The following is a 25,733-nucleotide window of genomic DNA, read 5'->3' on the forward strand; positions in this document are numbered from 1 at the left end:
CCTACAATGACAATTTCAGACCCCTCCATGATTTCTAAGTGGGAGAACTTGCAAAATAGCAGGGTGTTCAAATACTTATTTTCCTCACTGTACATATCTAGACAACATCGTTACTGACTATTTAGAATATGTTAGAATAGCGTGGAAACAATGTAAAGGTACTTGAAAGTTATACAATGTGCAGTGTACTTTTTCTATTTTTATGTGTTGTTCATTAAAGTAGGACTCTGTTTCAATACTTTCATTCAGGTGTTCTTTAATTCACTTGCACCATACAAAAACTATTAAATTACAATTTAGACCACAAGATCTTTTTATATACATAATGTAAATATCTATTTGTTCTTGAACGGAAAAGCCTTTCTTGATCGCTCCTCTTTTATGTTTATGGTTTGGAATAACATATTTATGCACTATTAACAGTATAACATGTTAAGGAATGTTCCAGGTCGTAGTTTGCTCTTCAGTCACTAAGAACAAAACGTAAAATAAACATAAAAATATGTTGTAAACAAAATTATAACTAGCAAAGAACTTTGGTGCCCTTGATGTAATACAGTCATGTTAAAAAGGATATAAAAATGTAAATCGTTTGATAAATAAAGCCAATAAAAATACTTTGCCAATAACAATGTTTCAACAAAACTATATAAAGACCAAGAAAGAACATTTAGTAGAAATAAAATGACAGACTTTCACGAGGATACTGTCTCTGTGTAACTGAAACATAATCAGGACCATTAAGAGGAAGGCAGAAAAAAATAAAGGCATTTAAGATATTTAAGATACAGTAAAACAAATAAACAGATCATGCTGACTATATTTTCTATTGATAATACAGTTTTACAACATATTACAATCTCTTTGTGTCCACACACACAATCCTAACAAGACTGTGATGAAGTAGTCATAGGTGAAACAGTGTTAAATCCTGTCTTAGCAATGTAAGGACAGAATATAATGTGTAGTCATTTAAGTTTTCCATAACCGAAGGTTCTTTTTTTATATAAATTGGCATAAATAAGATATTCCAAAAATACAAAACAGTACTCTTTCTGATAAAAATACTAAAAATAAAAAATAACATTATATACTGGTTTTTGTAACTGGAAATAAGAAGCGTGTTGCTTTACGGTAACCATTTTAAGCTGAGTGAGTCATTCTTGAAAGATCTTCATCCTTTGTCTTTTTTTATTATGCAGACCCCCTGAATGATGTGGTATTTGAATATTTTGGACAAATAAAATAATTTGCTCAGCTAAACCCCAAGCAGTTAAAAAGCAACATAAATAGAAAGGTCTTTCTGGCCTTTAAACAGGAATATTTTTGTGTGGTCTTTGTCTGGGAACATTCAGATATTACGTCAAAAAAAAAAGAATATCACAAAAGCACTATTAGGCAAGACAAACATATGTTAAATAAACATTTTGTAGTGAACAATTTGACAACATCTACATTATTTACATCTGTACAGAAGTAAGTCCAGTTTAGTGTATGTACATCCGAGCTAGGAAACAGTGACGGTGTCCTTGGTTTTATCCACGTCACTGTCTCTCTCTGCAGGTATAGTGGCTACAGTCTCTCTGGGTGAGTTGGGTCCATTATTGGGCTGCCCGTGGGCTTTGGGTGCAACGTCTGTGTTACCTTCTGTATCCTGCTCTTGCTGTGATGATGTTGCTGAAAAATAATATGTAATATTTGTTTAATAGTCTAACACACATAGATAACCTAAAACTATTTCCTTTTGTTTTTGTCATGGGGAAAAAGTCACACAGGTTTAGAATTACATGAGAGTGAGTAAATTTTAAAGGTGAATTATTTATAAAAATGGGGTCAAGTGATGTTATAGTGATTGTATCTCATCATATTAAGCACAAGTAAACCTCATCTGTACTCACATCTGTTATCACTCTCACAGTTCTGTATGAGTCTGATGCCCACACTACATCTTACCAGACTGTGTGCATGACTTCATGTGTTCAGGCCAGTGTGCTTGTTGGCAGGGGTAGTCACAGTAGCTGGTGTTCCAGCAGCAGTAGAAAATGGCCTCCTTTCTGCAGTTCGCACACCACTGCTTCTTTTTAGTTTCATCCACAGCCTGCTGCTTCTCTACGTCCATCTGCTTCTTGACCTCCGTCACGATCCTGTCCCGCTCCTGCTCAAGACTCTGTCTCATCTCTGCCATTGTCAACTCTAAAAATCACATACACAAGGGTCAGGTCAGGATGACTGGGTAAATATCAAGACAATAGATTTGTTGTGCCTTATTGAACTTTATTTGTAAGCAATAAGGTACAAAAGGCTGTGCTGTATTATGGAATAAGTCACTCCGCTTCCCGTTTTGCCAATAGATGGTTTTATCGGACACATGCATGTTGTCACGGTTACGCGACTGAACCGAAAGGAACTTCCTGTTTGGTTAGTGGCTAAACTGATCTCTGAAACAAATACCTTAATGAAGTAAAATGTTTTGGTTTGCTAAAGACGAGGGGAGACGACGAGCATGGATCACAGCTGTGCGGAAAGGTTTGGCAGCCAGGCAAGATTTCAAGGACATGCAGCTAACATTATTCAATAATACACAGTAATGTTAGCTGAGTGTAATAGTTGATACACATTAAATATTATATATGAACGAAAAACATTTACTTGTCATTTATTTCCCTTGTTATCAGAAATAAACTAGTGTAAAAGGACTCTGTTTTTACTGATTCTATGTGAAAGTCCACCGGAAGTTGCATATAATGTAAAAAATGATTTTCAAGAAAAAAATTCTAAGTATTTTTGTCTTGTTTTCAGTAAAAATATCTAAAAATTCTTAAATTCAGATGCTTTTTTTGATGAGCAAAACGACCCAAGAAAATAAGTCTAGTTTTTAGACCAAAAATACAAAATTTAAGTGATTTTGTGCATAAAACAAGCAAAAAAATCTGCCAATGGGGTAAGCAAAATTGTTCCAGCCAATAAACGACAAGAAGGATTTGGAGGTGGCGGTTAGGCACGTTCATGAAAGCACGGAAGAAATGGGGACGGGGAGGAGTTAGCTACGCTCCGTTTGTTTGAAAACAGTTTAAACATCAACAAAAAGTAACGTCACACAGATTCGCTTAGAGCGCCTTTAAGAAAAATTTTGGCAGATTTTTTTGCTTGTTTTATGCACAAAATCACTTAAATTTTATATTTTTGGTCTGAAAATTCGGCTTATTTTCTTGGGTCGTTTTGCTCATCAAGAAAAAGCATCTTAATTTAAGAATTTTTAGATATTTTTACTGAAAACAAGACCAAAATAGTAAAAAAGTTTTTTCTTGAAAATCATTTTTTGCAGTGTATAGTTCACAAAAGCCGTTTGTTTATGTTGTTGCTGCTGAAACCGTCTATACTAGTGTTCTCCAACATGGTGCCCACGGTTGCCCGCACAGTCTGTGAGTTGCCCGCCAAAGCACATTCTATTAATAGCTTTTATTTTTATATTTTTAATTACATATTTTTTATATTAGCTTGGCTTCTTTTATGTATGTTAACATTTTAAACCATGATAAAACATATCAACATGTAAAAATAAAATCAAATAAAGCAAAATTGTTTTGAGTAAACTATATAAAAAAAATAACCCTCCAATGGATAAAATCCTGTTTTATCCATTGTCCTATTTCTCACAAAAAGGTCGGAGACCCCTGGGGTATACATTGCAAAAAAATTTCAGTTCCATTTTCAATTGTTTTCAGTACAAATATCTAAACATTCTTAAATCAAGATGCATTGTCTTAATGAGCAAAATGACCTTAGAAAATATCAAATTTAAAGACGTGGACGTGGTGCATGATCTTTGAAAGCCAATGTTGATATTTAAAATCACCTAAACAAACACGGCCCTACCCCAATAGAATCTGGACCTTCTTTTGATAGACCCGCCCCACACATACACAACCCAGGCCACAATGTCGGTAGGTAGACACGCCCCTTACTGCTGATTGGCTACAAGTGTGTTTTGGTACTCAGCCCGACTCCCTTTTCCAAAGTGTTTTTCAAAAATCATGCACCCCGCCTTTAAGTGAATTTGTGCATAAAACAAGCACAAAAAATCTGCCAATGGGGTAAGAAAAAAAACCTTGAAATAAGTTAACTTTTTTCTTTTAGATATTTGTACACTCTAAAAACAAACGGTGCTATATAGCACCAAAACTGTTGATTTGAATCGTAACCATAGAAGAACCGTTTTTAGTGCCATATAGCACCGGTGAAGCACCGGTGAAGCACCTGTGTAGAACCATATAGTGCTATGTAGAACCAAATGTGGTGCTATATGGCACCTATATGGTTCTACACAGGTGCTTCACCGGTGCGTCACCGGTGCTATATGGCACTAAAAACGGTTCTTCTATGGTTACGATTCAAATCAACAGTTTTGGTGCTATATAGCACCGTTTGTTTTTTTAGAGTGTACTGAAAACAAGAAAAAATACAAAGTAAGAAAGTAATATTTTGCAGTGTACAACATTTCTTCAGCCTTGACTTATTCATGACAGCACTACCTTATTGCTTTTATAAAATGGTTACCATACAATACAAATATTAAAGCAAAAACAATATCTAGCAAAGCAACTTTCATGAAGTAAAATTACCAAAAGCCTTCCTTCCACTGAAAAAAATACAGAATGTGTCACATACTTTAACGTTGCTAATTGGTGCTGTGATGCACAGAATCGTTGGGTGCAGCGGTCACAGCTGTGTTTTATCGTGAATAAAACACAGCCATAGACCAATCAGAATCAAGGACCGGAACTAACTGATGTATAAATAGCAGTACATGATGTGTCACAAGACAACAAAGTGTAAAACAGATAAAAAAATCTAAATCAGAAAATGAGGTACCTAAGTTGTGCTTCATCTCTGATAACTCTTGTTGATGTAGCCACTGCAGTTTTTCGATTTCAATTCGCAACCGTCTAATCTGTAAAAAAAAAGAGGAAATAAAGATAGCTATTTGCTATAAAGTATTATGCTCTTCTGCAGTTTTTTTTTTATACAAACCTCAGCTATTGTGTTTCCTGATGTACTCTTAGAAAGATCATTATAAATCTCAGTCATCGTCCCTTTGATTGCATCCATGATCTGAAGAGTTTAAAAACACTGTCAGTCTAGCATTTCAATAATTACATTTATAAACTAATTTGTTTTCATCCCAAGATATGAGCATCTGAATCCACAGTCACCCAATCTCACTTTGTTAGTGTACTTGGCGATATCAGCTGCTACATCAGCAGATGTGGTCGGGATCTGGAAGTCTCCAGGCGTGGAAGTCGATGAAGAGGAGCTAACAGTGACTCCTGCCGTCATGGTGGCGGACACCGGCGTGCTGGTGACCAGAGTGACCGCAGATGTTGACGTGCTTTGTGGCGAGTCTTTCTGCTGCACGGCTGGATATATACACACATCAATTCAATGATATATGGTATATAAGAATGTTTTGGTGTTTAATCTCCAACATTCACTAAATGACACCTCATTGGAAATGGAGCTACATACCTTTAACAGCTTGTCTCGTTTGGTATCTGGTGCTGGAAGACGCCTGCTGTCCAGATGAGGATGAGGAGACCTGCGCTTGCTGCTGCGGCTGTTGGCTGTTCTGCACCTGCGTTAACACCTGTGCCTGCGTTGCCGGCTGCGTTTGGCCCTGGTTCTGCCTCTGCACCTTCTGCATGTGCCACTTTTGAGAGGACGTCTGAAACTTGGTGGTAGGGTTCCAGACGACGGCCCGCTGAACCACAGGCACGGTCTCTCTGGGCAGTAAGGGACGCTGTTTCTTCACGGTGCTGGTGGGAACGGGTGGAGAACTGAGGGTGCCGGGAGTGGCATTGGGGAGGGTGGAGGTGGTCAGAGTGGTGCTGGTTGAAGCCACCGTTAGGGGTATTATGTTAAGTGGGATAGCCATTGGGGACTGAGATGGGTCTTTGATAATTGGGGTGGAGGAGGGGACAGCTGGGTTTTGGGGCTGGGTGAGAGCACTTGAAATTGGAGTGGATTTACCTGCAACCAAAAAGAAATGTTTGATATATACTTAACATGTCGGTCAACACAAGTTTGTTGTTTCAAAATGAGATAATATGCCTTCATCAAAGCAATCTAAGGCAATCTCACCCTCAGGTTTGGAGACTGTGGGTTCTTTGAGTGCGGTGACAGCGGCTGAATCTCTCCTGGTCCTCTTCCTTTCTTTCCCAGCCTGCTCTTCTCCCAGGTCAATGACTAGCTCCCTTTCTGAATCAGAGTCCATTTCCACATCCGCAGATGTCGGCTGCCCAGCCTCCTCCGATGTCTTGGGTTTCTCTGGGGATGGCATAGCTACTTTGTCTTTTAGTTTCTCCGGTGGTTCTTTTTCTGATTCCATACCTGGCTTCTCTTTGGCTATAGTGTCAGCTGGGTTCGTTTTCTGGATGGGTTTTCCTTTGGTTGCTGTGTTGGTGGTTGTAGTAGACTCTGTTCTGCTTTCTTTGTCCTCACCAGCCGCCGCTGAATGTTTAGTCTTTTTTTTAAGGGGCTCTTTCGCGTTTTTACCATCACCTGCAGTTTTATTGTCTTGGCTGGTCTTAGATTTCTGTTCGTCGTCGCTGGCGTATTCGCTGTCGCTGGAGTCAGACTTGTCAGATTCCTCTGAGTCGCTGTGCCCAACACCATCCTCTGATATTTCATTTATACCTGCAAATAAATAAAGATTCCACACTCGGTATCAATCATTTAGAAGATAAAATACTGCATAAAATCTTGGGTTTAAAAGTGTTCAAGCCAAATGGGGCGTGTACATCAAAGTGTTTAAACGTGGCTGAAAACTCCGGGCGGGCGCTGAGGCGCTTGCCTGCTTTTTTTCAGCTGAGCGCTTTGGTTGCTATGACACTTGTGCTTTGTTTATCAGTCGTTGAACAATACGTTGGTTAGTCGTTGTGATATTTGTCCCGCCCCCCTCCACTGCGATTGGACGGCCAAGTGAGAAGTGACATTGATGAGCTGAGCGTTTACCCAAAGTTTAACATTTTTCAACTTTCGTTGCTCAACGTGGACAAAACCCACCAGCATTTTTGAAAATCATGGTGCTTCCGTTGGAAACAATTGAAACTTACGCTGGGACGCTGGCGTAAATGCCTTGGTGTGCACACCTCCTAACTGCCTTGGTCAAAGGCCAAAGTATAGTCAATTTTTCACATGTATGCGAGGGTCCGCGTACAGTACACGTGCACTCTTGGGAGCACTTCGACTCGCCTGAAAATTCCGCTCCCCTTCTCACTCTCATAATGGGAGAGGGAGGGTGTTACTGCGCCGAGTCGAAGTACTCCCAAAAGTGCTATTACGCCATAAAATATAGTTCCTCTTTTAAATCCGCTTAGAAAAGTGCTACGTTTTATTTTGTACCACCAAACTTGCTCGTATAACTACTCGTCTTAACTCTGAGGCTATTTTGGGGATTTTCGCCTGGATTTGGCCTACCCAATTTCAAAAGCTTCAAGCAGAGGTGCACATACAAAAGTTTGGTATCATTTTACAGGAAACCCTCTGAAATTACATAAAACACTGTTAAAAGTGCTCAACATGGTTGTATGTGTTGTCAGTCCTCTAATAAACACAAAAATAAATAGGCGCTTTTTGATGTTTTTTTTCTAAAGTCTGTATTTAAAAGTGTATAACTCTGGCCCTGAGTGGGAACGAAACCTGCAGACAGTTTTATTTGATTCCAGCAATTGCCAGCTTACAGAGGAAAAAGGAATTTTTTCTCTATCATAATAATTGCAAAAGTTATTTTACTCCAACTGTGAAATAAATGCAATTGCTTTATATCATTTTGCAGAAAACCCTTTGAAGTTACATAAAAAGCTGCTGTTTGTGACAAATATTGTTATTTATGTGGTTTTTCATATGATAAAACACCAATTTTTCTTTTTTTATGTTGTAAATACTGCCTCTGATAGTGTATAACTCTGGTTCTGGGTGCTCTAGCAGACTGCAGACAGTTCTGGTTGTTACCAGCAGCAGACAGTAAACAGTCAAAAAAAGAAAGAATGATCTCTTTAGCATGTCGCATTCAAAAGTTATTCTCATTTTACTGAAGTGTGCGAAAATACATTTTTCATATAAATATTAATTTTTTGTTTTGCACATATGATAAATAGCAAGGGATTATTCATGCACACAACCAAAGAAAATGCTGTGAATGGACTCATTTTTTAGAGTAGGACCTAAGAGAAAAGATGGTGTATCATTTGTGGCTATCTGTGCTATCTGAGGCAGTCCACACTCAAGTTTCCCATATGTTTACAAAAGATGATTTTTTACATCATTATTCATTCGACAATTGTTGGATATGTGATAAAAATAGGACAAAAATGACACTGCAGCCTTATTCCTGAGAGTGAGAGCTTTCATTTGATATAAGACTTGCCCATGTTTGTCATACTTGAAAAATATGAAATATGTGAATATTAAATGATATTAAAAATTATGGGGGGGGGGTGATAGTGTAAATTAAGTGTAACTAACTTTCTTACAGTGAAACATATCTCAAAGTGATGCATATCTGCAGAAAGTAGAGAGTCTAAGCTTTCAAACAGTATCTCATATGTGGTACTGGGTCCATGACAGACCATTAAAAATTAAAGGAATATTTTATATTAAGTCAAAATAAGATAATTCTGGACCCGGTACAGGGTCCACAGAGTCAAACAAGTTAAATAGGAAAAACGTTGATGTGTTTGGTCACTTTATCTTTATCTCCAAATGGCACCACTGAATGAATGGGGCCAAGCCAAATGCCATCGAAGCGCCGCAGCGCGCTCCAGCGCCCACGCGCACGCACACAGACGATAGAGGGATGCATCAACAATTCCTAGTCAAGGTAATAACATATTTTACTATTGAAAATGAGTAGACTATTCCCTTAAGTAGTGAAGGAGGAATACAGACGCTGCTGTCTCCATTTCACGTAACTTAAGCTGCATACCTACATAACATAACTACCTGACATGCCAACTTGAATTGATGTGTTTTCATGACGTCTCTAAAGGAGCGTAAACTTGTATTATACAGCTCCGGGAATTCTGACAGACACAGTACAAGCTTTTCGTCCATTTAGCTTTTTGTGCTTGTTTGGATGCCCAGTTTCTATTGGCCGTGCGGGTATTCGTCAGAGATCACAGCGCAAAAGTTAAACTATTTTAAACTTTGACCGCGACGCTCGTCTTTGGTCGACGCAACAACAAACCGGCAGCGCAAGCCATTGAAATGAATGTGTTTCATAGCGCCGCGCACACTGCGTCCTGTGTGAAAGCACCATTAGGCTGCCGGATTTTGGACGTTGTGCGCGTAGGTTGCACATGCGCATACAGGAGAATGTAATATGTAGCCCAGAAGATGCATTGGATTTTGTCGCAATGCGCATGCGTCGAAACGTCTATGTACACATAAAAGTCAAATGAAGTATACCTTACAAGGACACTTTTAAACATACTTTTAAACATACAAAATTGGCCTATAAAAAGGTTTTAAATCAGCATTTTAGGTTTATTAGTCCAATCACTCCAGCAATTTGCTGGCGTTAAACGTTTTATGGCGATGCCTTAAAAGTTTTGGACCGATGCTATGTGTGAAGAAGACAATAACATTAACAGTTAAGCATGAATGCCATAAGGATGCTCTGTGAGTACTCTTTGATGTTGTTTTAGTTGTGCAGTGTGAATTGTAGCTCAGCTGGTATAGCACAGTCATGAGTTTGATCCAAGCAGACACACATACAAATAATAAAAGAAATGTATTTAGCTTAAATGCACTGTAAGTCGCTTTAGATGAAAGCATCTGCCAAATGCATAAACATAGGAAAAATATATACAGAAAATTGTTGTTCAATTAAAATATACGTTAAAATGGTGGACTGACATACAGTACATTTAGAAAGTCGCCAACAGGGGTGTAAGAAAATATCGATACATGCAAGTGTCATGATATTTGTTTGGCAATACTGTATTGATTCCCAAAAAGATAAATAAATAAATCGATAATTTAAAAATTACAACCGTACAAGACTCATAGCAGTTGTTTTGTTGGAGGTTACATCTCGACCACTAGAGCATTTTTCTTATCTCTAAACTTACACAGTGACAGGAAGTACTAGCAAAGGGGTGCTCCACAAATTACTTTGCTAAGGTTTGCATATGGTGGTGTGTTCACAATGAAAGCTATCCTAAAATGATATCTTATTATATTTCCCAAAAATAAGAAATACCCCAATATATCGCCACACTGCACCGTACTGCAATGCATTGCAAACACACAGCTGTAATCGCCAATGTAATTTTATTTAATGCAATGACCTGTTATCTTTCAGGTGACTCTAGTTCCCATATCCCTGTCAGATTTCCATCAGAACTCACCCAGCTGTGCTTTGCAGCTCTCTATGGTCTTGTCCAGGTTGAGCTGGAAGCGACTTCTGATCTGTCTTTTAGGAGATGTGAGAGAAGGCTGCTGCTGGTTCTGCTGCTGAACACTTTCACTCAACTCCTTCAGGTCCATCTCTGCTTTACTGCGATCTAACGCAGAAAACACATCTCTCAATCAGGAGCACATCCAAAAATATACAGCATCAAAAATAACAATAGAGCAGTAAAGCTGAATCAATTGTGCTTATCCAGTATTTCATTACATCCTGTTTGATGCCAACAATTCAACACAACAGTAGACCCAAGTCAAAATAGACAGTATTTCTAATGCAAAATGTGTCGTTTCATTCTGCAGTTAGTCAAACAAAGAGACTACACCAAACCTGTGTCATTGGTTAATCCAATGTCATGTAGCTCAAACAAAGAGATAAATGATTTGATGGCAAAAATGTTGTGTTAAGATCCAAGATCTTGTGCCTCACAGCCTTTAACATCCTGTCTACTCCAACTAGATCCATGAAATGAAGTATAACTCAAAATGCAGAAGTGAAAAAGGTCTACCAAGGTTTAGGTTGAGGATGCTGCCGGTGGTTGGGGTCTTCTCCTGTTTAACAGGGGTGCTGGGAGCTGGGGAGTGGAATGGTTTAGGACTTTCTAAGGTGTTTCCTGTTCTAGGAGGGGCGGGTGATGCAGTAAAAGAGCGAATGAGCTTTAATGGTTTAAAATGTATGGACTATAGCAACACACACTTAATTTTTAATCAGGTTGGTTCTCTATCATCAAAGCTAAGTAGCTGATCCAACATATGTGACCCAGTCTGTGAAAACCCAACTAAAGTAAGTTTGCTGTTTTCTAATCATCCTGCACAATGTAAAGAACATTTTGTGAAAATATAATTTTGATATCTTTAATATATTGAGTAAATCCATGTCAAAGATGAAATCAACGATTTCCTAATCTCATAATTAGGTTGAAATTTTAGTCTGAATTTCACAGTCAAGGAAAGTTGAACACAGAGTAGCAATTGTGTTTTATATACCAGTACAATCCATTGACTCCTCTGCTGTGCTGTAATGGGGCAAGGCCGCTTTAGCATGGTTTTTCTCTCCAGTCTCCTGCTCTCCATCAGATCCAGTATGGGCAGACGAGTTAGTGCTCATTGGTGAACGAGGCACATCCGTTAATGAAATTCGCCCTCCTGTCCCGCCTCCCGTGGTCCCACTGGACACCATGCTCTTGCCCACGAGCAATTTAGGAGATGCCGTTAGATCAAAGCTGAACTTGATCTTTTCATGTTTTTCGGGTTTGACGGAGCCCGCGCCAGGGTTTGCCGGGTCCAGCAGCATCTGGAACTGGTTGTCCGGTGTGTACGGCGTGCGGAACGGAGCGTAATTGAAGACGCTGAACTTTTTGCGGATGTTTTCTACATACACTTCCATCTCCTGCATGGCACTGTTGAAGATGCTCTTGGTCTTTTTTACAGAGAATGGGATTTCTTTGGACATGAGGTAGCAGTTGTTAATAGGAACCCAGGCCCTAAAAAATTAATTAGAAAGAATGAAAAAAATAGTACAGATGTTATGCTCTACATCATCTTATCAGCTTTCTGTATTTTTTTTATTGTTTTACAGTAAAAATATTTAGCCTGTTCCCAGAACAAAGCATATGGCCACATTGTTTCAGGAGCCTTGTAGTACAACATACAAGTTGTATGAATTACTTATGATGACTTGCTTATGATTATCATCCATCTCCATTACAGGGGACATTTCACAAGATTTTTTTAAGATGTCAAAGAAGTTTTTGGTGTCCCCAGAGTACGTATGTGAAATTTTAGCTCAAAATACAATATAGATAATTTATTATAGCATGTTAAATTGCCACTTTGTAGGTGTGAGCAAAAATGTGCTGTTTTTGAGTGTGTCCTTTTAAATGCAAATGAGCTGAGTCTAAATGGCAGTTCTGTGGTTGGATAGTGCAGATTAAGGGGCAGTTCTATCTCCTACTGACATCACAAGAGGAGCCAAATTTCAACAAGCTATTTTTCACATGCTTGCAGAGAATGGTTTACCAAAACTAAGTTACTGAGTTGATCTTTTTCATGTTTTCTAGGTTGATAGAAGCACTGGGGACTAGAGATCTTCATGAGTCCACTTAGATCCAAAAACCTGAGGTCCGACCTGAGATCGGGTTCAGGTCTAAAAGTTTCACGTGTGCCTCGGACATGGGTCGGGTATAATAATAGTGGCCTCGGGTCTCGGGTAACTTAAAATAAATGTGTTTTTGCCAAACGGACCTGAAGACCCGAACTTCCTCGCATGTGTGTGCGTCAATGTCCTTTTCAAACCTCTCCTCTGTTTGCCAAGAGCGCTTGCGACATTGTGTGGCTGGCGGTAGGTTAATTTTCATTGAAACAGACATGTCAGTCAATTTTAAATGTACATTTTAGAGTTTACCTTGGTGTCGTCATCAGATAACAAAGTTAAACAAATGGAGCAGCTCGCCAAATTGGTTGCGAGACCAGCGGGGTTCCTTTCTGTCTGATTGCTGCGTGTGAGGCTGCAGACTGCACACACGTCGGTGCCATTTACATTCAGGTACAGCCGGGTAAAAAAAAAAATTCCACTGGTTCGGGTCAGACTCGGGTCTAATTTTCTTGGGTTTGTCTCGGGTCGGGTCTTTCTTGAAAAAAAATTATTTATGCATGTCGGGTGTAAAGTGATTTGGGTAATTTCGGGTCGGGTACATTTCTTTGGATCTGAGAAGACCACTACTGGGGACCCAATTTTAGCACTTAAACATGAAAAAAGTCAGATTTTCATGATATGTCCCCTTTAACTTTCATTGCATTAAAAAAGCAATAAACACAGATGACGGAAAGTCATTCGGGTCTGGCTGGTAAATGGTTGGTAAAGTTTCTTACCTGTCATGCTGTCCAAAGAATCGAGCATCTACTTGTCCATCTTTATCTCGAAGAGCTTTAGCAGGCCAAAATGGAAACCCCTTCAGCTTGGCCCATACTAGTGGGTGAGGGTTGCTCTGTTGATGCACACAAATATTTAGTGAACAGATGGTTAACTTGCACTTGTTACTATGTGAAGAAGGAATGTCTAAAATGCCACATCATTCTGCTTGGTGTAAGGCACTCACACATGGTTCACAAAACCAGTTGTCTCTTTTCTGGCATGCAGATAGATAGCACTCCGGACAGACTTCGATCTCATTCATCTGTAAGATAACTAGTGTTAAAAAAGGCACTAAATTTAGTGCATGTTATGATGTGTTTCACTTTACTTACTTCATGTTCGCAGATTTTTACAATAACTTTTGCTGTTGCTGTAAGTTTATGGTTCCCTAGAAGGAAAAACTCAATTTTAATCAAAACTCATCAAACCACATCATAAAACTAGAAGCATTAGCGCACTGTAACCAACCTCCATTATAAATGATGCAATTGTGCAAAATCCACTTCACATCAGCCAGGAAAGCCTCGGTGGATCCATACATTTTCTTTTTAATATTCTGAATAACAAAGCAAGCAAATTAATGAAATTCTTGATTAATTACACATTTTTTAAGCATAAAATGTTTCACTCTCACCTTTTCTAAAGTGCAGAGATCCATGGGATGAAATATATACTCTGCATAATCTGGATGCTGTTCCAATGACACTGGCTTCTGAAAGGGCTCCGTCTGAACAGAAGAAAAATACAAAGATAAAAGATATTTTAGCACTAACCTATATCATCACTGAAGATAGAAATAATGGCCTTGCTGTCTTTGCATGACTGCTATTAACTTTCAACATCTCCACCAACTACAAAGTTTAGACTATATGTTGTGTTCAGTGCTATGGTGTATTATCAATATGATCCACTGCAAACATGTTTAAAAGGCAGGGGTGGGAATGTAGTAAGATTTTTTTGCATGGCATTTGTTTACCCAGTTAAAAGTCTTTCTCCGTGAAGCAGCGTCATGGGGAAGCTGAGAGGATGAACGAGGTTGGTCCTGTTAAGAAAGCACAACTGCCCCATGATCTGAGGTGCCTATCTTTCACACTTGGTTTGACTGCTTGGATGAGTTTGATACCACGCCGCTCCCCGTGCAGTTTTTTCTTTTACATTATATGATTTTGGTCAGAAAAGTTTATTAGTTTTGAGTGAAGACTTTAGATTTTTGTCTTTCCAAAATTTACTGAACTTTGAGGTCAAACCAACTCGGGTCTGCACCCAAATCTCGAGTGTGAAAGCGCCCCAAGAGCACTACTGAGAAGTTAATTAAGCTCCATGTCTGCTCTGAAAGGAAAAGGGCTTAAAATAACTATACATTAAACACAGCTATTTCCCACCATTACTTTCTAAATATTTTCCCATTAGAACCAACTACAAAGATGAGATGACAAACCTCTAATGTGAACTGCTAAAGGAGATGAAACTTACACCTGGCTGTTTCATCTTCTGGAGAGCAAACTTCAGCAGGAAAGACAGCTGATCCAGTGTGAGCATCGTCATAGCTTTACTCTGAGTCTCTATGCATTCGGCTACTGTTATTTTCTGAAAGAATAGAGAAAATCGTAAAGCTGAGTTAAATGCAAATGTTTGAAAAAGCTATTGAACTTAAAATGGATTTTTTCTTTTATTCCAAATAAGAATTTGATATCATATTTATGATCACCAGCATTTACATATCAGTACAGTAGTTGTTCAGTATTCAATACCATAGAGTACATGCCTTTAATATACAGTTCTGTGCAAAAGTCTTAGGCCACCATTAGATTTGTTGTTTTAGCAATGTTACAGTAAAATATATAATTATGCCTCATTTTCTTTATTTGAATACAACCAGAAAATACAGGAAATTTGCATGCAGTAATACAATACAGAATATATAAGCTATAAAGTGTCAAGTATTTAGTGTGAGCCCCCCTTACAGGTGAGCAATACCTACAGGCTACGTTTAGGCTCTTAGGCTACGTTTACACGGAAACGATCTAAAGAGAAAAAGCAAAAGTGGTGTTGCATTATCACTTTTTATTTCGCGTTTATACAAGCGCTTTGGGGGTGAAATCTGCATGCATATGGTGACGCAAAAGTGTGTGATATTCGATGTAGTATGCACTTAAGACGGCTAGGTGGCAATGTGAAGCACTGACACACAACAACACCAAGTCCACGAGCCTGCGTACCACCTTCTTCCTTGTTCTCCCAGGTCTCGTCCAAAACATCCTGACATGTTTGTTGTTATTTTCCTGAACTGGCCCATGCATGTGATGTAAATGTGTATGCGACGAGAGCCACCGTGAGCAGACTTTTGCGTTTTTACTCTTTAGACGGGAACGTGACGGTATAGCGTTTTTAAGATTTCCACTCTGGAGGGTGGTTTTAATTTTTTGCGTATTTAAGCCCCCAAAATGCAGTCACCGTGTAAACAAAAGGCATGTCCGATAAAATATTTTTATGTTTTCACCCTCAAGCGTGCTCATGTAAACAGGCCCCTAAACGCTGCAAATTTTACTTTATTGCATTGTATTTTTGTCTTGTTTTCAATACAAATACTTTCATTTTAAATTCTTGATGAGCAAAATGACCTAGGAAAATAAATCTATAAATTCTTAATTGTGCTTAAAACAAGAAAAAAAATCCGCCAATGGGGTAAGAACATTTTTCTTGAGTTTTTTCTTGAATTAAGTGTTTAAAAAGTTCACATTTTTTCTTACCAAAATGGCAGATTTTTTGCTTGTTTCAAGCACAAATTCACCTAGATTTTATGTTTTTTGGCTAACATCAAGAAAATGCATCTTAATTTAAGAATTTATAGATATTTGTACTGAAAACAAGACAAAAATACTAAGTAAGAAAGTCATGTTTTCGCAGTAAACCTAAATGAAGTGAAAGCCGAATTCTAATCGAATTATTTCAGAACTTCAAGATGTGTTTAGTGAAAAAGTTACACTTTTTCTGTATTTTCTGTTTGTATCTTAATCAAGAGAGCAGAAAATTAATATGGATGATTATTAAAACTATGCTGGTGGTGGCCTACAGGTGCATTCACATCAGACGCGGAAGAGGCAGCAAGCGGGAATTATTTACATGTTAAGTCAATGCAAAGACGCGAGAGTTGTAAAATCTGAACTTTGGCAGATTTTCGGGCAGCGTTAACAAACCAGGAGCTTGCTCTAGCAGTGACGTGATTACAAGAAGCGAGCGGGGCAGAAAAACAAGACAACAATGGAGGACAATCATCATCGCTACACGAGACATCTTCGTACTTTTACAGGAATTAAACGGATCTTGTTTGAAAGAAAGTGAGTGAGGAGGTCGAACCTGGTAAGTTTACTAAATTTGAGCTAAATAAGCCCATCCCATGACGCGAATATATGCATGAATGTCTCGAATGAACCGAGTAAACTCAAAATGTTTAAGCGTCCAACTATGCACGAATAGTGCGTTTTTGTCCGCCTCGTCAGGTGTGAACGCACAGTAAGACTTCTGCACAATACTATTGTACATAACAAACAATGGATAAAGGATTGATAAACAGCTAAGACGATTTTTGAGCTGTTTGTTTTGAGCTGTCACTTGAGTCAGTACCTCACATTCAGGACAGAACCAGTCTCCTTCGGGCTCTGCGGCCAGTTTGAGGCACTTTGCGTGGTAGACCCGCGGGCAGAGCTCACAGCAGAGCACCTGTCCCTCACGGTGACACACCCAGCAGTAGAAATCATTCCGCCCGTCCTGCGGTACAACATCAACAGGGTCTGTGGTGAGTGCAGGCTGCTTCGCATAGTAAAAGGGACCATGTCTTAGTTCTGACTGGAATGCGGGCGAGAAAAAACAGAGGGACGGGATTTCAAAACACGGGTATTAAAGGTAACAGGACAAAACAAGCAGGCACAAAGGTTATCGAACAGAAAACGGCATGGGAAGACAGACGAAAATGATGACCGCTGAACTAGTGACCTGACTAGTACCTCCACTAAAAAGAATGTCAGATTTCTTTACTTCCTTGTGCATTAAATAATTATGACAATAGCAACAATACCCATTTGATTTTAAATAGCAACTTATGGCAAAAACTATAAAGGTATCTTGTCGTGTATCACCATGAAGAAGCCACCCAAAAGAAGACACACACTAGTGTTAGTGAAGTGACTTTAGTGAATGAGCGACAACTATGACACACGTGTTCAAGTCAGGCATGCAGGACTTGAACATGGGTTTGTATAGGTAGAGTGAGTTTTACCTGGTCTTTGCTGTTATTGACGGCGCCAGGTTTCTTCTTCTTTTTGGCAGGACTGGAGGAAGATTCGGAAGGGGAGTGTCCATTAGAAGAGTGGGGAGGGCTGGAGGCCTTGCGTTTTGGGACGGCCCGTTCTGCTGACCCCTGATCAGAAGCTGCATGGTAAAATCACAAATAACACATTATTAAATTGATTGTATCAACTAAACTGTATTCCCAAATCCAGATATTATCAACAAATGTAGCAACTGAAAGGTAAAGTGTGCAACATTCCAAAGATGCTACATTTGATCTCTCATCTCATTGGACATTTCTTACCCTTGGATCGTGTTGCGATTTCCATCCCTTCAGTCGCATCTGACTCCGCCTTCACTTCTCCTTCAGCCAAGCTGCTACAAAAATAGGTAAAAATAAATCAATCCTATAGAAAAGGTTTAAACGGGTAGCTTCCATTGTATAATGGTGTTGTTTGTATTTGTAGAGGTTTTACTAAAAATAGCCTTGAATATATCATATTCAAAGGGTTAAAGCTAGAAATAGCAATGCAACTAAAGGAATATGACGTAATCTGGAAACTATGTTCTGAAAGCTATCCTGAGCAAAAGGAAACAAATGCATTCATTCACTGTTTCACAAATCCTGGTAGTTATTTCAACAACTCAATGCAGGAGAAAGAGAGAGAGAGAGAGAGAGAGAGAGAGACAGACAGAGAGAGCCTTCTGACGTCTAATCTGCAGCATTGGGCCCCCTCAAGTCAACACACAATACACTTATTTTCCACACCGAGGGTCAGCTCTGTCTACTGACAAATGCCAGTCACAATCTAAAATACTCAATATTGTGGATTCATGTCAAAATGCAACTGAAGATTTGTAGAGCTCAGATGCTAAAGTCGCTAAACGCCAACTCTGGCAAAAAAATGAGAATGATACTGACCGAGTGCTCTCGGCGTGAATTATATATTTAACAAATACTTTTGCTTCCGGCCTCAGGCCATTGACAAATACTGCTTTGTTGGCAGAATCCACTAAACGCCACGCTGATTTTTAGCAAAGGAATGTGAAATAACCAATATCTCACATTCAAATTTGGGTAACATGTAAGTACTTGGACCTGAATGCAACACGAATGTGGCAACACACACTCTAAAATTTTTTTGCCAAATAGCACTAAAAGCTCGTAACCAAAGAGGAACCCATTTTAAGTGCTATATAGCACCTATATAGACGGTTTCATAGGACGCACGTGCGGTGACGCGATACGTGTCTGGTCCAAACTTTACTTCCGGTTTCAGTTTTTTTAATGGTCTGCACAAATATCTTGTCGAAAATTATAAATGTTTTGGTTTCTTATGCAATCTACGTGTTGTTTATTTTGCTAATTATATAAATAATAAACTACGTTTAAAGTACATTGTTGTTATTTATTCTTACCGGAGTTTACCGGAAGTTACGTGTTGACCACGAAAGCCGATTGTTTATGTTATTACTGCTGAAACCGTCTATAAAGCACCTATGAAGAACCATCCGGGGGTGATATGGCACCACTATAGCACCAGATATGGTTCTATATAGCACAATATAGTTCTACAAAGGTCCTATATGGCACTTAAAATAGTTCCACTATGATTATGAGCCAGTGAACCACTTTTAGTGCTATTTAGCATTGTTTGTTTTTAGAGTGCATGCATCACAGCTCCCCCTAAAGCCTGGAGTATAGTGTGTTTTTACATGTATGCGCACGGTTAAACTTGCAAAGTATAGTTTATTTGACTCATACAAGTACACAGACGTTCATCGCATGTGCATTGTGACAAAATGCAATGCATCTCCTGGGCTACATACTACATTTCCTGTAAGCGTATGTGTGACCTATGTGGAAAAATGGACCATACTTTGGCCTTAAGTAATTTTGCACCTGCTTACTATGTCTTTTGGGAAAAAAAATGTAGGTTTCTGTCGGAAAAGCTTGCATGCACTTTGAGTAGGGATGCACAATATATCGGCCGACATATCGTTATCGGCCGATAACTGCTTATTTTTAATATTATCGGTTATCGTCTGATAGCAAAATTAGGCCGATAAATGAAAGCCGATAAATGATGGATGATTTTGGTTTGTTGAACCACTTTACTTGCTCATTGCTGGTCATGTGAAGTTTTGATTGGTGCTTTCTGTGACATAGCACGAAGATGACACGTGTTGCGGGCTTAAGAAGAGTATGCTAGTCTAGCACGAAGACAAGATGTCCGCGGTCTGGGAGTTTTTCATTGTGAAAATAATATGAATATTTATTGGCCTATATATATATATATATATATATATATATATATATAGGTTATCGGCCCCCAAATATAAAGAGTTATCGGTATCGGCCAAAATTTCCATATCGGTGCATCGCTAACTTTGAGGGTTTTGCAGTGAAAGACAGCCAAATTTCATACCATTTAAACAACTATAGTGATGTGTGAAAATAATGCATTTCAATTACTGACTTTAACCTTTTCATTGCCATTAAATTAAAAAGACTACACCTAAACATTTACAAGAAAACGTCAGACGCACTTAAATGGTTTTACATCTGAACATCTTGATACTGGCAAACAAATGGAACAAAACAAAATATCCGATGTCCCAGTAGCCTATTTTTGGCAATGCAAATGTACTTCCTTAGTGGAAAAATATCCCAAAGATGCCCAGCGGAAACAATCTGTACAACATGCCTTCCTTCCCTCGAAGAAAAACATAACAGGCAACACAGCTCAGTTACAACATTGGCAGGAGCTTCACCAAAATGGTTTCCCTCCACTGCCAAAACAGAATTGTTCAATTTCTGCATACACGAAATAGCTTTTATAGACGGATGGGCTATAACTAGTCAGATATTGCTAGCTTGCCATCATCAGTTGATCCGAAAAGCAATGCAAAACCTTCTAATAAGGCCAATCCCTTGTATAGGCTTAGGACCTGCTATTATCTCAATCATTTTCCGGCATAAATGGCATCCAGCAGTACATAGAGAAAATCAGCTTCTCTCCTTCCTGATGCCCACGTCTTTATTACACATGCCCACCATTGCACAGCTTACCCTGACCTTAACCACTCATTTAAGAAAAACAAAGACAAATTCACAAAAAGAATCGCAATGCATTTTCCTTTAGCTTATAATGTGTCTCTCTTACGGTTTCCCATTTACAAGTGAATCCTGACAAAATGTAATCACTGACAAGGCAGCAATATCTTTGCCTTTCCCATCATCAGGTTTTTCTCTATCCTGCACCCCCAACCTTCAGAGATGCGAATGGGGAGGGGTTGTGTTGACAGCATGCACACATCTGTACACTGAGCATTTGCCATCTTGGCCTCCTCACGCCCAACCTACATGCACCATCCACTCCCCACTCTCGGCAGCATCCACATCATCTCGCATAATCAATAACCCAAAAGCATCTGCAAACATCATCAGAATACAAGCATACATACACGTATAACCTAAATAATCGTCCGCCCCTTAAAAAGAAAACACAATCACGTCAACATTGTATGATCCTCCACATAAAAACTGACACATAATAACAGCATACCTTTTTCTTTACGGGCACAGTACACAGATTCTTCAGGCTGAGCCTTTTAAATGTAATATTTGTTCAGATTTAAAGGCAGTGAGGGATGAGACAAAGATGGGTGCAGAATTTTCCAGAAGGGCCTTGCTCTCCCTGCTGCTCTCAGAGCGATTGTCAATCTTTAACCTCAGCTGTGTGCTGCCGATTGGTTTGAGAGCCACACGGAGGCGCGTGATTGGGTGGCTGGCGCTGTGTGGCTCTCTCCGCTTCCCTCTCTCTGCTCTGATACACTGCTGCAATGCAGGGAGGGCTGCTGCTGCCATTCAGCAGGAAAATACCCTGAAAATCCTCATATTCCTCTTCCATGAAAACTACCGGCTCCTATGTGAGAACAAACACGGGACGCGGGAGCTTTCGGACGAATGTGTCAGGTGTCTCTTTCCCTCCTCCCCCTTCACTGCTCATGGCTAAGAGCGACCATTTTGATCTTGTTCTCTCCCTGTGTCGTGTTAGGCGAGAGCCTAACCGAGCTTTGACAAATGAGTGACTCACAGGAATGCACTAAAGGTCTTATAAGCACCAGGAGACAAAGAAAAGGCTGGAAAATGTAATTGGAGTCGTAGTAAATTGCTGGTCTTGGGAATACTCCTTATGCGTTCCCATTTAGACGCTCAAGAATGGCTTGAGCAGTCAGCAGCCTGCCAAAAAGGATCTCATGCATCAACGAAAATGTTTTTACAGTTTACACAGTCAGGTTGTAATAATAACAACCGGTAATAAGCTGCTACTGTAAGCTGTTTCTGGAGCTCAGTAGGAAAAGCATCGTGTTAGCAGAGCAAAACATTGCGGGTTCAATCCCAGAGAAAATTTATACATTGTATGCACTGTACTTGCCAAATGCATAAATGGAACTGCAAAATGTGCAGCTTTCCATATTTTTCTGATATTCATCCATCACTGTCGTCTTGTAAATGTTAGAAACCCCATAATCCTCTGCACCTATCTCTTTAGATATACATACTAACTAAAATGTCAGAAAAAAATGGTCAACATTTTTTTCCTTAGCTGTCACTGGGGTGGTACCCTTTAACCCTTTGCACCTAAAGAGTTCATATTAGAACTTTAAAAGGTACATATTGATACCAAAGAGTGCAAACCAGTACCTCAAAGGTATACCGTATTTTTCTGTCTATAAGCCGCGGTTTTTTTATAACTTGGCTGGTGCTGCGTCTTATAGTCAAGTGCGCCTTGTAAGTCAGTATGAATCAATTTTGACATTTATGAGGCAAGAAACAACATTACCGTCTACAGCCACGAGAGTCCACCATATGCTGCTTCTGTATTTATGTAATTCAATTAATTTAGTGATGTGGAATGACGAGTATGCGAACTTCACGCTAGTTGGCTTGTTCGGTTAATTTAGCCTATTTAACCTTCCAGGTAAGTTCTGTATGCTATATGGTTTATCGTTTAAATAACTGATAATATTACTTTAACGTACAGACATCTATTCAGCCTGCTGTTCTGTCTGCTATTGTTTAGTTGAATAACTCGCCTTTCCAGATTAAATGTCTGTTCTTCGGCTTGGATTTTGTGAAATAATTTTCTAAATAAACGCGACGTATAGTCTACTGTGACTTATATATGTTATTTCGTCTTAATGACGCATTTTTGAATGATGCGGCTTATAGTACGGTACTGGTATCAAATATATACATATATGTACCAAAATGGCACATATAAGGTCCTGCCCCAGTTACAGATAGGGACCATTTTTGACAGCATTGAACAGATTATAGGTCAGTAAATCACCTGTACAAATGCATATAATGTCAAAGCAGCCAGGTAAAGCCAGACACACAAAAAAGACTGTCAAACACAACTAAACACATATGTGACTTTGCAGACACTGGCAGCTAGTAGTTCAAAATATAAACACTTTGGTTTAACATTAACACTAGTCCACAGTCTTTAGGTCTTACCCTTAATCACACTCCTACTATATTAAACCAGGTACGGACCAAGACAAATATTTGAAACACCAAAAGCATGCCATAAATATATATTAAATGTTGCACATTTAGATGCATACATTTACAAACAGTATTTTTGGGTTCACAGCTAAAAAAAAGAGGAAGCTGTCTGAAATGGCCAACCACAATTGAGTTTTGATAAAATGAATGGCCTGTAGTCTGACTCTGAGCAAACAAACATAAGACTAATTTACCATTTATGTCTGTCTATGAAACAGAAATTCTTCGCTTTAAAGCCAACAACTGCTATACTTATGTGACTTCGGCCTAAATCCTGAGCAAAATGGACACTGAGTATGTCAGCCATTGAAGTGTTGTTCAAACATGTGAAACCTGAGCCAAAACTGCAGCTCGATCTTTCTGCCAATCTGCATGTAAGCTTCCTCTTACAAAGCGTCTGCTCCTCAGGGCCTTGCATTTTGAGAGGTCTGGCCTGTGACACAACCAGACACGGCTGTGCTCCTCTCTCCAGCTCTAGAGAAACATTACTAAGTAAAGAAGAGAGGAGGCCATTCGGTCACTGTGCTAGCACAGGTCAGCCACGTGATCCTGAAAGTTCAAAGACAAACTGAACAACAAGAGTCAAAGAGTGATTTCTGAGCTCTGTGCCTGTCAGGATACAGATCTACAGTGTGGGGACAAGATTTTTTTCTATCTCTGAGAATATCCAGTATTTTGCATGACATCATTCAAATGTTCAACATAATCAGATAAAGAAGCGATGAAAAAGCAGGCTTACCTCTGTGGATGCATGGCATAAAACACAGTGTGTAATGTCAATGCTTATTAAAACATGGAGGACTGCCCTCAGCCCTCCCTCTCTATACAGAGCAGTCTCGGCTCTCCAAGGCAGCCAAGCCAACATTCTGGTTAAACCTATGAAAGCAGGTCTACGATTGGCCCTTGCTCAGAAGCAGAATGAAAAGCAGCCTCTGATTGGCTGAAACATTTCCTGAGCGAACGTCTTTTGTTCAGTTCAGGCAGGCCATGGCAGGATTGTAGATTGAGAAAGAAGCTAGGCCTCGATCACACCAACACATACTAACACTTATACTAAACATAACCGAACCTATATATGTTGAGTTGTTTTTACACAAGATTAAAAAAATTGAGTATTAAAATGGTAAAGCAACAAAAGTGTGTCAGTAAACTTGCACAAAACCCTTCCTAAAAGTCCACATACACATCTTGGGAAGTCCATCATCTGCAGTTTAACCTCAGGAAATCTTTGTAAATCATTTACTACTTTCTACTCAAACCATTGACAACTTGCAACCATGGTAGTTTACTCAAGCTCACCTTTATATAATTTGAACATGTCCTAATATAGAAGCGTTTTTGGAGGGGGGCACTGATCAAATAAAATCAGAAATCAATGAGACAAACATATTATAAACAAATGTTTGGGATAGAGAGGGTTGGGTGTAGAGGATCTTATCTTAACCCACTCTAGTTAGACAGGTTCTGAAGCACCTATAAGTGAACACACCCCATACCCTCTTATCTCCCTGCGAAACCTGATTTCATCATTAAAAAAATTATCTTAAGAATGCATAATTTTAGTAACCTACACATTACCAGACAACCCATACATAGTCTACTAGACTGCAGGAAGTGTTGCTTGAACACTGAAACTAAATGAGTCATTTAAATGAAACGCATACCATAAAGCAACACGTGCATACCTCATAAAGACAACCTAAAAGTGTGGTTATATGGTACATGTTGTCCCCATGTACCCACCTAAAGGAAAGTCACACTTGTGCTCAACAAGCCGCAGGATTTAAGCTTATGTGACAATTTAACAAATAAGAACGGGCAATTATGAAGTAGGCCCTTTTACTCATCAAAAATTTAATGATCATGAATCATCGTAAATCTGTCTGGTGGAATTATCTTAACAGATACAGCATATTAATTACTCGTGATTTCTAATATGTCATCTTTATGACCTTGTCATTTATTTACAGACAACATTGTCTGAGGACGGCTAATCCATGTCAGTGGCGTTAGCAAACAAAAACACGCCTTAATTTCCTCATATCAAGCGAAACTGTCAAATAGTATCATTTTTACGAAAGCCTGTCTAGTAAGCATGCTGAATATGTTCACTAAAACGGTTTGGTTAGGGTTTGTTACCGCCAAATTTGTGAATTTCCGCGCGCCTTGTAACTTACTTCAGATGGTAGACACTCACTTGCACTTGAAACGTCAAACCGTCAATGGAAAAAAAAATACGGAAATATTAAATATGATTTATTTTATTTTCATGTATCTTAATTTAGTAATATTTTTTACATTCCAAAATAAAAAAAATATTTTGATGGATAAAATAAAATGATTGATTAACTGATCAATACTGTTCATTTCGCAGGATGTTCACTAGAGGGAGCTGTTCGGCTTTCTGCATCCCTTGTTGTCATCTTTGCTGAGGACAGCTGTCTAAGACTCCCTGCTGCATTAATAAATCAAAACACATACTGA

At 39.0% G+C, this 25,733-nt stretch overlaps 1 protein-coding gene across 8 annotated transcripts; it reads right to left on the bottom strand.

Moving 5' to 3' along the window:
- Positions 1–236: 236 nt before the first annotated feature.
- On the bottom strand, positions 237–25,445 carry zmynd8 (zinc finger, MYND-type containing 8). Of its 8 annotated transcripts, none has more exons than XM_073875985.1 (21): positions 25,427–25,445; positions 17,973–18,046; positions 17,658–17,809; positions 17,006–17,227; positions 14,855–14,968; positions 14,358–14,423; positions 14,016–14,108; positions 13,850–13,937; positions 13,714–13,769; positions 13,566–13,643; positions 13,339–13,454; positions 11,455–11,951; positions 10,977–11,105; positions 10,410–10,565; positions 6,139–6,693; positions 5,527–6,027; positions 5,224–5,417; positions 5,032–5,112; positions 4,873–4,951; positions 1,954–2,193; positions 237–1,677 (listed from the first exon to the last, which is right to left on the bottom strand). In XM_073875985.1, the coding sequence occupies exons 2-21, from the start codon at positions 17,995–17,997 to the stop codon at positions 1,508–1,510; spliced, it is 3,612 nt and encodes a 1,203-aa protein (XP_073732086.1). In that variant the 5' UTR covers positions 17,998–18,046; positions 25,427–25,445; the 3' UTR covers positions 237–1,507. The 8 variants fall into 8 exon arrangements, with proteins under 8 accessions (XP_073732086.1, XP_073732088.1, XP_073732083.1 ...); XM_073875987.1 differs by lacking the exon at positions 25,427–25,445 and adding an exon at positions 23,989–24,117 and having other exon boundaries at positions 17,006–17,149; XM_073875982.1 differs by lacking the exon at positions 25,427–25,445 and adding an exon at positions 23,989–24,116.
- Between the last annotated feature and the right edge of the window lie 288 nt (positions 25,446–25,733).

This window comes from Misgurnus anguillicaudatus, chromosome 14 (genome assembly GCF_027580225.2).
Source record: "Misgurnus anguillicaudatus chromosome 14, ASM2758022v2, whole genome shotgun sequence".
Taxonomy (NCBI): Eukaryota; Metazoa; Chordata; class Actinopteri; order Cypriniformes; family Cobitidae; genus Misgurnus; species Misgurnus anguillicaudatus.

What these genes read in the sequence shown, in the direction of transcription:
- zmynd8 (XM_073875982.1), bottom strand. An exon ending in GGTTCTGTCCTGAATGTGAG is followed by an intron (nt 14,969 to 17,005) that starts GTACTGACTCAA and finishes CTATTCTTTCAG; the next exon opens with AAAATAACAGTAGCCGAATG. An exon ending in TTCTTTGGACAGCATGACAG is followed by an intron (nt 11,952 to 13,338) that starts GTAAGAAACTTT and finishes TTAATTTTTTAG; the next exon opens with GGCCTGGGTTCCTATTAACA.